The sequence below is a fragment of the Fukomys damarensis genome, unplaced genomic scaffold (assembly GCF_012274545.1).
Source record: "Fukomys damarensis isolate Sample0158 unplaced genomic scaffold, DMR_v1.0_HiC HiC_scaffold_2, whole genome shotgun sequence".
Classification (NCBI taxonomy): domain Eukaryota; kingdom Metazoa; phylum Chordata; class Mammalia; order Rodentia; family Bathyergidae; genus Fukomys; species Fukomys damarensis.
In genome coordinates, this window is record NW_022900914.1 from 18434546 (window position 1) to 18447378 (window position 12833).

General features: G+C 42.3%; 1 protein-coding gene across 3 annotated transcripts in view; it reads left to right on the forward strand.

Moving 5' to 3' along the window:
• Positions 1-9580, forward strand: part of LOC104848797 (tetratricopeptide repeat protein 39B) — a 13497-nt gene extending 3917 nt beyond the window's left edge. For 2 of the 3 annotated variants that reach the window (XM_010604973.3, XM_010604971.3), the window contains exon 3: positions 7391-9580. In XM_010604973.3, the coding sequence (XP_010603275.1) occupies positions 7565-9382 (1818 nt within the window). In that variant the 5' untranslated portion in view covers positions 7391-7564 and the 3' untranslated portion in view covers positions 9383-9580. Of the gene's footprint in view, positions 1-7387 lie in introns of all 3 variants that reach the window. The other variant, XM_010604972.3, reaches the window with a different exon arrangement.
• Positions 9581-12833: the final 3253 nt, after the last annotated feature.

The window sequence follows — 12833 nt, forward strand, 5'->3', positions numbered from 1 at the left end:
ATATTCCCAAACTCTTAACTTTGATTGGCCCTGGGAAGTGGGATTGTATGAAAGATAGGGAAGAGCTTTCATTTTTTTTAACTCTATAGCCTTCTGTCATCAATTTTAATTTTAATTATTATTAACTTTTTGGTTTATGCCTTTTAAATATATTATTTTTGTAATGATTTTTAAACACTGTAACATGCCCTTTCCTCACACCCTATATAACTTTTACATAACTTAATTTTTCTTTGTCCCTCTTCTTACTTCCTCACTTTTTTTTTTCTTTTATTGAGTTTATTGGTACATTTAAGGCATACAGTACAGTTACGTTCATTACTGGGATCGTGTACCTTTACCTGCCAGGCCTGGGTTCTCACCTCCTCACTTCTTTATTCATGGCATGAGAGTCTTTCCCAAGTACAATGTCAAATCACAGCAACAGGGCCTTTGTTTTAGTCCCTTGGCATTCCCATTGCTTAGGAGGGTAGTTGGTCTAAATTAGGTTATTTGTAATATCTGTTAATGAATTTAACTAAAAAGTAATGTCCTCACATTGTTGTTGCATAATTAGCATTTGTGAATGGATTGTTTTCACAAGGTTGTACAGCTACTTACTGTCCAGATTCTGAGCCTCTGATTCTCCCAGTTCAGAGATTGGGGAGTAGAACTAGGATTTAGGTTATTGTGGCAAGTGCTCAATAGAACCACTGAGATACACTCCCAGCCCACACTGCCTCCCTAAAACTAATTTGTTTTGGCTTTTTATTTGTTTGTTTTGTTTTGTTTTTGAGATAAGTCTCTATGTAGTCCAGGCTGGCCTTGCAGTGATCCTCCTGCCTCAGCCTCCCAAATTCTGGGATTATAGCTGTGCACCACCACACCTAGCCATTCTTTGAGAGTCATAGTGAGACATGTCTTATGTTACAAAAATATGCCCACCAACCTGCCAGTATACCACATTTTCCAATGGGACCTGGCAGGGACCAGGGATTTAGCTCAGTGGTCCCATCGCCTGCCTTGAAAGCACAAGGTCCCGAGTTCAATCCCTGGTACCAAAAGAAAAAAAAAAACAAAAAACAATACCTCACTTCATCCTAGAATTGTTCCATCTGGCTTACATACCACAGGGAAGTTGTTTATTGCATTTTATGCGCAAATTTCCCTATCTAGCTCCCACTGCCCAAATGCCAAACAGATAATTTCTCAAGATTATATAGTGTTGCCAGAGATTTGCCTCAATGATTCTACCACCTGCCTCGCAAGTGCAAGGGCCTAAGTTCTATCCCCAGTACCAAAAAAAAGATTATATAATGTTGCAGGCAACCCATTTTCCAGTCCCCCTTCTGTCACTCTTAGAAGCTTTCTTTCTCTCAATAAATTTTTTCTACTCTTAAAAAAATTATATATAGTGTTTTTCATGCAGATAATTTTAATTACATGTTAAAATTCTTTAGTGGTTTTCCAAAGTATAAAGAACCAGATTTCCTGGATGATGCTTATCACACTTACTCTGGCACAATACTAGAAGATATCTGGATTTTCCTTTATTTTATTTTATTTTTTGGTACCGGGGATTGAACTCAGGACCTTGTGCTTGCAAGGCAGGCGGCGGAACCACTGAGCTACATCCCCGGCCCCATGGATTTCCCTTCATGTCAGATTTCAGGAGGTGGTTTTGCTGTAGTCAAATGTCTTAGAATGAGGTGCTAATGTGGTCCAGGCTTTGTTTTCCGTATAGCCTTCTATAAAGGGGCCGGGGATGTAGCTCAGGGGCTCCACCACTGCCTGCCTCACAAGCGCAAGGACCTGAGTTTGATCCCCAGTACCAAAAAAGAAAGAAAGAAAAAAAAACCTTCCATAAAAAGAAAAACTTGAGGGCCAGGAGTGTAGCTCAGTGGCACCTCACCTGCCTCGCAAGTGCACGGTCCTAAGTTCAATCCCCATACCAAAAAAATTTTTAATATTTATTTGTATTGACTTGGACAGTATAACTCACTTAGCACTCTTTACACCACCTAATCTAGAACCCTAGTGAAGATGTGTGTGCTCCACGTTACCTCCTCTTCAATAGCTTATCGTACGTACCTAACAGTCAATGTAAGCCAGTGTGCTTAAAAAACAGGATAAAAAGATAATAAATGTATGGGCCTTGGCCTCAATGAAGCCTAGCAGGGTGTAAACACACACACACACACACACACACACACACACACTAAATAGATATAGATTTGGGTTCTTTATTTCAGATTTAGTAGTAATCGCTCTCACTTTTATTTCCCATTAATCATGTCGCTTCTTATCCTGAGCTCTGCTCAGAACTCTAGTCAGACCTCTCAGATCATTTCCAACTTTTCTCTTGCCTGCCTGCGGTGCTGTGAAATCCCGAAGGTGTTATTCTGGTAGTGTATTTGTCACTGCACGGCTGCTCTCATTCCTTTCCCTCTGGCTCCTTGATGTAGCCCTTGGCTTGTGTCGGCCTGGTCTATCAGCTGTTGTCTTGAAGCACCTTGACCTACATCTCTCATTAGTGGGAATTCTGCCTCCTCTGCTGCCACAACCAGCGGGAAGACTATCTAGTAAATCTTATAGAAAGGTTTCCGAGAACTCTGTGGCTCCTGATTTTATCTCAAAGCTCAACTTACCCTTACAGTCGGTGAGAGCTTCTGCTGGACTATTACATAGATCTTAGATGTCCCGACAGTGTAGTATTTCGTGTTTGTATCTTGAAGATGATGACGATGATGATGATTTGGGGTGGGATATTGCTGTGTTTTCACGGCCACAGACTCTTGGTCCTCCTGCCCCCAGCATCTGGAGTAGGTGGGATCACGGGCACATGGTGCTGTGCCTGGCTGATTTTTTTTTTTTTCCTTTTTTTTTTTTTTGGTACCAGGGATCAAACTCGGGACCTTGTGCTTGTGAAGCAGGTGACAGAACCACTGAGCTAAATCCCCGTTCCCCCTTTGGTTTGTTTTTTGAGACAAGGTTTTGCTTTGTAATCCAGACTGGCCTTGAACTCATTATGTAGCCCAAGCTGGCCTCAAATTCCCAGTGATCCTCCTGCCTCAGCCTCCTGAGTGCTGAGAGGATAGGTGTGTGCCACCATGGTCGGTGACTTGTTTTTTTATTTACAGGAGCACATTTATAGCCTGCACATGGGACTGCATATGTAATTTAGAATTAATAATGGCCAGCCTGGGCTACACGAATCATGGGATAGGTTGGGGGGAGTCTTGGAATCAGTCTCTTGAATACAAGGGACAACACAGCCCTGGACTACACAGTGAGTTCAAGGCCAACCTGGACTACATAGCACATGCCATGTTGCAGGGAAGCACAGAATGGCATGGAACACATAAGATGGTCACTCACCTTAGTCCAGAGAAAAAGAACAAGACTCGCATCCTCTAAATCTTTGCTCAGCACAGAAAAAAAGAAAAAGAAGCAAATCTTTGCTCAGGGTTGGGGATGTGGGGTCACTGGCAGAGCGCTCGCCTAGCAAGAGGCCCTCAGTTTGATCCCACTGCCAAGAAAAGAAAAATCTCTGCTCAAATGTCATCTTATCAGGAAGATTTTCCTTGACTCTCCTACATTAAATAGCAAGGATTCATGCCACATCCCTCTCCAGATTCCCTACTCGCCTCCGCTGGTTTTGTTTTTCCGAGCATGTATCAACTGATACGTTGCTTCTTAGCTTACTTATTGCTTCTGTCTCCCTCCCGGAAGATAATCAACACAGAAGCAGTTTGTTGTTTTATTCACGGCTCAGCATATAGAAGGAGCTCGATAAAATATGCATTGAATGAAAAACAGGAAGTCTCTTCTATGTCAACGGAAGGGGTTTTCCCTCACCATGCAAGTCTATTCCTCGCGTGTGAAGCCCCTTCTGTCTCCTTTATATTATTTATGTATCATTTGCCGATGTGCTGGACATTGAACTCAGGGCCGCGCGCGCTCGGTGTGCAAGTGCTGTACACGAGCTACACCCCAGTCCTGCGTCTTCTCGCTGAATCTTTCTGTCTCCAGCCTCCTTCCCTCGTTCCTGGCTCCGTATCAGCCGCCTCTAATCCATTCTCCTCGCTAGATTGATCTCGCCCGGTGAAGAAAACTAAGAGCGGACAGAGACGGGGGAGACGCTTCCGACACAGAACGCGTTAAGTAGAAGAGCAGCGGGAGCTTTGTCTCTGTTGCTAAAAGCTCTGGGACTTGCACACAAGCAGCCTGCGTGCCAAACTGCAAATCACACCGTTCTGTCTAGGGACCTACAGAGCGCCGGGCTGGCAACCTGCGCGCAGGAAGAGCATTTACTGTGTGTATCAGTGCTGTTCTGACTGTTTTACACGTACGAATTACCCTAACATTCAAGTAGAAGAGGTTCTCCTCTCCACTGTTAGAAGGCACGAGGCAGGCTGTAAGGTCAGGCAAAGCGGCAAAATTAGGATTCAAACCTAACTAGCTCCACAGTCCTGGCTTTTCCCCCTGTTACTACCTTAGTGACAAGCATTGTTAGGAAGCGTGCCCAGGCTGACTGGGGAGACAGAGAAGGCTCATTCAGCACGGGAGAACTGAGCCAGATAGGAGCTCAGAGCAGATGGAGCAGGACATGGTTTTAAAGGTTGATAGCTGGCAACCTGCTTCCTCCCCCAGGTTCAGAGTCTGTGGAATATAATGCAAGAGTCACATGGAAGGAGACCAAAATGTGACCTTTAGATTTTTTTTTACTAGACCGGGGATCAAACTCGGGTCCTTCTGCTTGCAAGGCAGGCAGTGAAAAAATTGAACTAAATCCCTGGCCCTTTGTTTTGTTTTGTTTTGAGACAGGGTCTCACTATGTAGTTGAGGCTGACCTGGAACTCACTGTGTAGCCCAGGCTGGTCTCGGACTCACAGGGATCCTCCTGCCTCAGCCTCCCGAGTGGTGGGATTACAGGCGTGCGCCTCCAGGCCCAGCTACCAGCCCCCCTTTTTAGTTCATGTTCGTCGTAATAATGAATACGCTTCCTGGGAAGTTGGTACACACCTTAATCCTGTCCACTTCCCTTTCTCTTCCTTCCCCCCATCTCGAGATCCCCTTCCCTTTTGCAAAAGGTTTATCTCCCTGTTGCCTCTTTTATCTTTTATTTTGCTCTTTATTTATACTTTGGGGTCCTCATATAGGAGAAAACATGCGATATTAAGCTTTTGTGGCTGATTTATTTCATTAAGCCTTATGGTCCCAAACTGCATCCAAATTTTCTACAAATGACTCAAATATCTTTTTTTTTTTCCCATTCCTTCCATTGGATTTCTTTTTTTTTAATTGTAGTTATTTACTTTTTTACTCAAATATCTTTCTTTATGACTGAGTAGTATTCCATTATACACAATGCGTCACATTTTCTTTGTTCATTTAAACATGGATGTGTTACTGTAATATGACGTCTTTAAATCTTTCACAAAGATAAACTAGATGAGAAATAGCTTAACTGCATGGGATTTCTAATTTTTTTTTTGAGGCATCTCTGTTGATAGTCCTGCCATCAGTGCAGAAGTGTTCCTGGCCCCGCCCAGCCTTGAATTCTTGATGTTAGACCATTCTTGCTGGGGTTAGAGGGAATCTCGACTTCAATCTGTATTGCTCACATGCCCAAAGATGTTGAACATCTTTTCATATATTTTTTGGCCATGCGTTCTTCTTCTAGGAAGTGTGTATTCATTTCAACTGCCTGCTCTTTTTATTTGGTGGGGAGTATAATTTTTTGAATTCTTTATATATTCTAGATATTAGTCCAAGGAGAAGCTGGTAAATTTTTTCTCCCATACTGTGGTTTGTCTCATCACTATATTTGTTGTTTCTTTGCTGTGCAGAGGCTTTTTAATTTGATATAATTCCATTTGTTAATTCTTTTTGCTATTTCTTGTTCAACTGAAGTTCTGTTCAGAAAGTCTTTGCTTGCTGGGGATTTAGCTCAGCAGTTCGGTGGCCTGCCTTGCAAGCGCAAGGACCTGAGTTCGATCCCCGGTACCAAAAAAAAAGAAAGTCTTTGCTTAAGCCTATGCCTTCAAGAGTTTTACCTATTTATCTTTCTGCAGATTGTTTCAGTTTTAATATCTAGGTCTTTGATTCATTTTTGTTCTATTTTAGTGCATGGTGAGAAATATAGGTTTAGGTTCAAGCTTCTGCATGTGGATAACCAATTTTTCCAGCAACATTTGTTGAAGAGGCTCTCTTTTCTGGAGCATGTGCTTTTAGTCCTTTTGTCAAAGATCAGATGTCTGAGTGTGACTGGATTTCTTTCTGCATCCTTTAATATGACCTTTTTGATTAAATTTATAGTAATTATAGCTGCATGTTTGCTGCCAAGTGTACTCAGTAATGTTTCACCCCTTAATTTTTTTTTTCTTTTCTGTTTTTTGTTTGTTTATTTGTTTTTTGGTACTGGGGATTGAACTCGGGTCCTTGTGCTTGCAAGGCAGGCGGCAGAATCACTGAGCCAAATCCCCAGCCTTTTTTTTTTTTCTGATTTTGAGACAGGGTCACACTATGTAGTTCAGGCTGGCCTTGAACTCACTATGTAGCCCAGAATGGCCTCCAACTCATGCTGATCCTCCTGCCTCAGCCTCTGGAGTACTGGGATAACAGGCGTGCACCATCATGCCTGGCATGTAATTATTTTAAAGCATTTTAATAGTCACTCTAAAATGTTTTCCATTTGTACTTTTTTATTTTAAAAAGCTTTTATTGTATTTATTTTCAACAATTGCTTTTTATATTTTAAAAAATACATGAATCTATTATGTTACTCTGAATAAATTAAATAGCTTGCCATTTGGGATTGATCTTCCCTGTATCTCCCACCTACCTTTCAGGTGTTAAATGACTACCAATAAATGAAACAATGTCCTACCAAGATACTATAATAAACTGTGATAATAATCGGTATATTTGAATTTCTTCTAACTGCAGCAACGCTAGGAAATCTTCCTAGTTTACAGCTCTGTCCGTATCTAAGATCCTGACCATAATGTTTAATTTCAATAAGACCTAGTATCTATTATAACATATATATAGGAAGTGCAGTGGTGGTACTAAGAGTAGCCTTGGGGGGACTTTTCAGTTTGAACTATTTATCCTTTCCTTTCTCTTAACTACAAAACTCTGTAAATTCTATCCTGTCCCATGAGATCTTTGTCCCCCAGGCCTCCTTATTGGTAGACGTTACAGCTGTCACAGTACAGTTCTACAACAAAATACCCAAAAGAATGATCTCATGAAATGGATCTATTGGAGGAATGGTTCCAGTGAACTCTTACTTACAAGGCATTTGTTTTGCGATGTTTTAGAGAGCATGTTTTCTTTCGTATACTTTGCACTTTTCAGAAAGGCATCTTCTGGGGAAATAAACTCTGTCCTCCTTGTCCAGCAGATGCAGATGGCCTACTGCTGTGTCTCACAGCTGCTCACCTGTTCACCTCCATTTTGAGAGCAACACTTCAGGCTGTGTGTGAAAGCAGAGACCTGATCTGAAGAGCACAGCTGCCCTAGCTACAGCTACCTCACGGTGCCTCAGGTATTGCCGTCTCTAGGTGCGGAAGCAGACATGCCTCTTGTTCTAAGAAAAAGAGAAAAGGGTCAAGAAGACAACCCTAATACGTCACTTACTCTAAGTGAGAGAGAAACTGACAGGGAGATCAAGTTAAGACGATCGCTTCCCAAGAGAGAAAGTGTTCAGGAGGACAAGTTTGAAGACGCCTATGAGATTATCCCTGTGGCCACCACGATGAATCTGGTGTCTTCCTTGGAAGAATGTACAACTGGATTGTACTTATTTCTAAATAACAGATTCTCAAATGCAATAAATCTCATTCAGCCGTGGTCTAAAAACAGTATATACCATGCCCTAATATACGGTATGCTTATGGTGGTCAAGGCCGTCCTGACTTTTGATCCAGAAGACATACGGATTGGAATGACTGCCGCCAGTGAAGCTTTGAAAACTTGTAACGGCTTCCGAAAAAAAACAAGGATCCTTTCTTTACCCCACCTAGTAAGCAGACAGGGAGTAAGCGCCGTCACAGAAGAGGAACTGCATGCCGAAGTCTGCTACGCGGAGTGCCTGATCCTGAAAGCTGCTATAACGTTTATACAGGTCGACAGCTTGCTTAGTTTTGTTAAAAGCGGGATAAACATTGGGACAAGTTACCAGATATACAAAGACTGTCAACAGGTGGTAGCGTTTCTGTCTAACTACCAAGGCAAAGCCCGCAGGCACCTGGTGGGAGGGATCAAGTTTGGACTTGGAGCGTTCAATTTGATGTTGTCCCTTGTCCCACCGGGGATACTTAAACTGCTGAATATCGTGGGCTATTCTGGTGACAGAGAGGTAGGCTTGGCTTTGCTTCATGAGAGTGCATCTGAACCCCACATAAATAATATTTTAAGTGTTTTGACGCTACTCTTTTATTACAATTACATTTATGTAGCTTTTGGTGTGGAAAATGTTTCCAGTCCCACTACAGAGACTCTCCTCCTGACCCATCTGCAGAAGTTCCCAAACTGTGTTATACTTAAATTTTTTCACGCACGCTCCTGTATGTTGAGAGGAAATTTCGAAAAGGCACAGCTGAAGTTACAGGACTGCATTTCCATTCAGAGCGAATGGAAGCAGGTTCACCACCTCTGCTGCTGGGAGCTCATGTGGTGCCACATTTTTATGCAGAACTGGAGGCAGGCTCTCCACTGCGCCCACCTTCTGTACCTGCACAGCACGTGGTCCAAGGCCACCTACACCTACAGCAAAGCCGTGATACTGGCTCTGCTTCCTTCCGATTTCGCGAGAGCAGTGAAAGAGGACACGAACTCTCTCTTCTTAAATGTGGATAGCTTAAGAATCAAAATTTTAGGCACTCCTGGGCCAATAGAACAGTTTGTTGCCGAGAAAGGGCAGCGCTACGGTAGGACTGCGGGCTGGTTTACGGCACAGCCCCTTCTGGAATTCATTTACGCCTGGAGCGGATTCCGACTCATGAGCAAGAGGCTAGAACTCATTTCAAGCTGGCTGTCCATAATCGACAGAGGAAAAGACCTTTTGCAAGAAAATCCGAATGAGGAGTACAGGACAGATGACGTAAGTTTGTTAAATTTGTTGAAAGGTCTGTGCCTGAAGCACTTAGGCAAATATCCGAAGGCAGAGCACTACTTTAACCGTGTTATTCAGAAGGAGAAGTCGTTAAAATATGACCACTACTTGGTGCCATACACGCACTATGAACTGGGAATTCTGCACTATCTCAGAGGAGATTACGCCAGCGCCACGAAAAGCCTGGACAACATAAAGAACTACAGAGACTACCCCATGGAAGCTCCCTTACAGTTCCGGACTCATATAGCCCTGGGGCAAATAGCCAAAGAAAAGTGATTAAGCACAGAGGGTGTTTAGTGTGAGTGAAATACCACAATCAGCAAGATAATGAGCAGGTAGGAAAATAATACTTTCTTTGTGGAAAAAAAATCCATGAGGCGACTGCTAAGCATCTGATCAGTAGCAAGTAAGAAAGGAACTGGCCAGTTCTTTTCCTTCTTTCCTTTTCCTTGCCTGTAAAAATATATGCCTTACACTGGTAAACGGAGTGATGTGTGTTTTATTATTATTAGTAGTAGTAGTACGGGGGATTGAACTCCGGTCCTTGCACTGGTGAGGCAGGCCATGAAAACACTGAGCTAAATCCTTGGCCCAGTTTTTTTTAAAAAGAAAAGGCATCTGGGCATGGTTATGCATTCCTGTAATCCCAGCACTCGGGAGGCTGAGGCAGGAGGATCGCTGTGAGTTCAACACCAGCCTGGGCTACATAGTGAGTTCCAGGTCAGTCTCAACTACAGAGTGAGACCCTGTCTCAAAAGAATCAATGAATAAATGAATGAATGAATAAAAGAAAAAAGGCAAATCTTGTACATTATAAAACATTCTCTTATAAGCTATGAATTTATTATGTTAATGTTTTCAAAACCTCAAGAGGACCCAGGCATGGTGGTGCAAGCCTGTAATCCCAACATTTAGGAGGCTGAGGCAAGAAGATCACTGGAATTTCAAGGCCTGCCTGAACTACAAATCTAGACCCTGTCTTAAAACAAGCAAACAAATAGCAAAACAAAACCTCAAAAGGTAATTTTTAACACCTCTGTAGATAATGTATACAATTCACAAAATAGGAAAAGTAGTTACACTAAGAATCACAGTACCTATAAAGATTTTTTTATTTTAGGAAAATGACTTCAAGGTTTTACAGTTATTTCAAAACTATGGTATACTGAATAGCTTATGTTCTGAATTATTATTCCCAAATACACTTTTTTTTCCTGAGACAGGGTCTTGCTATGCATGCAGCTCAGGCTGGCCTTGAACTCACTATGTAGCCTAGGTTGGCCTCAAACTTGAAGTGCTCCTCCTGCCTCAGCCTCCCAAGTGCTGGGATTACAGGAGTGCATAACCATGCCCAGCCACATACATTTTTATTGGCTTCTTATATTGGAGATGATTTTTCTGTAGTATATCAGGAATACTTTTTTTTAACATTTTTTCATTAGGCAACTCAAATATGGGTTTATAATTTGTCCCAGAATAGACAAGAAATACCTCCCCACCCTTCTATACACACACACACACCCACATGCACATACATCCTTTGAAAGTTAGGCCTAGTGGCATACGCCTGTAATCCCAGCACTCCGGGAGGCTGAGGCAGGAGGCCTAGCCGTTGAGTGACTTAATGAGACCTTGTCTCAAAATAAAATTAAAAAGGGCTAAAGATGTAGTTCAGTGCAAAGGCCCTGGGTTCTATTCCCAGTACCACAACAATAATAACAAAAAATCCTTTGAGGATTACTGTAGGAGGCCAAGAGAGGATAGATCACTGGGTAGGGTAGGGAAGACCAGGCTGTTGGAGTGTTTAATTACCACATAACTCCCTTTCATTGCCCTCCCCGAAGGGTAATAGGGATAGTGCTTGTCACTGTTTTCCCTGCCTGCAGGATCAAAATCAGTTCCCAGTACTGGGTCAGTAAGTCTGGCTGAATATACCCCTTCTCCTTTTTCTTTGTGTTTTTGGTTGATTGTTTGTTTGTTTGAAATAGGGATCTTGCTATGTGGTCCAGGCTGGTTTTTAACTTTCTGTAACTCAAGCTGGCCTGCTGCTCATCCTCTGCCTTAGCCTTTTTTGAGTGCTGGAATTACAATATGTTCAGTATCCTTCCTTCTTCTAGTCACCTTTTAAAACAGAAATTGCGGACTGGGGATTTAGCTGAGTGGTTCCACCTCCTACCTTGCAAGGACAAGGACCTGAGTTTGATCCCCGGTACCAAAAAAATAAAAAAATAAATAAATAAATAAAATAATAATAATAATAATAAATAAACAGAAATTGCTAAAAGTTTGGCTTGCTAAAATATGGTAGCAAACACTTTATTTATTTATTTATTTATTTTGGTTTTTTTTTGAGACAGGGTCTCAGTTGAGACTGACCTGGAACTCACTGTAGCCCAGGCTGGTCTCGAACTCACAGCAATCCTCCTGCCTCAGCCTCCCGAGTGCTGGGATTACAGGTGTGCGCCACCACGCCTGGTTTAGCAAACACATTATTTAAATGGTTTTGCAGGGCCAGGGATTTAGCTCAGTGGTGCTGTGCGGGCCTTACAAACTCAAGGTCCTGAGTTTGATCCCTGCTGCTGCTGCTGCAAAAAAAATTTGGTGTTGTGGGAACATGCCTGCAATCCCAGCACTTGGGAGGCTGAGGCAGGAGGCTCACGAAGAGTTCAAGGCTAGGCTAAGTTACATAATGAGTTCAAGATCAGACTGGACTACATAGTGAGACCATGTATCAAAATCTACTGCCCCCAACAAAAGATCTGGTAAGTCATTCATCCTCCTATAGTATGCATACATTGCTGGAAAGTCTTTCTCTCAAATTTTTGGTATCTGAGAAATATCTCTAAATCTGTAACTTGTTTTCTACTATTTTTATTTTTTGTGGTACTAGGGATGAAACCGAGGGTCTTGTACATGACAGGCAAGTGCTCTATCACTAAGCTTTTTATTTTATTTATTTTTCCAAACGTATGTCTGATTTATTTCACTTAGGAGTATGGTCTCAAGGTCCATCCATTTAGCTATGAATGTCTGAAGCTCAGACTTCTTGGCAGAATAGCACTCCATTGTATAAAAACCACATCTTCTTTATCCACTCATCAGTTGATGGGTATTTGAGCTGATTCCAAGATTTAGCTATTACAAACTGAGCTGCTATAAACGTGGGTGTGTATCTTATCACTGTGGCATGATGCTTTTAAGTATTTCAGGAAGATACCAAGAAGAGGTATAGCTGGGTCAAATGGAACCTCTAGTTTTAGTTCTTTGAGACATCTCCATACTGATTTCCACAGCGGTTGCACCAGTCGACACTCCCACCAGCAGTGGAGAAGGGTTCCTTTTTCCCCACAGCCCTGCCACCACTTGTTATTGGTCGATTTCTTTTTGTTGTTGTTGTTTTTGGTACTGGGGGTGGAACTCAGGTCCTTGTGCTTGCGAGGCAGGCAGTGGAACCTCTGAGCTAAATCCCCGGCCCATTGGTCGATTTCTTGATAGCAGCCATTCTTTCTGGAGGTGGAATCAGCATTGTTTTAATTTGCATCTCATGAATGACCAGTGATGTTGAACATTTTCAAAATATATTTATTTGCCATTTCTAATTCTTCATCTGAGAAGTGTCTTTTCATTTCAGGTGCCCATTTTTTGCATTGTCTTTAAATTGGGGGAGGTCTGATTTTTTTTTTTTTAGGTACCAGGGATTGAACTCAGGACCTTGTGCTTGCAAGGC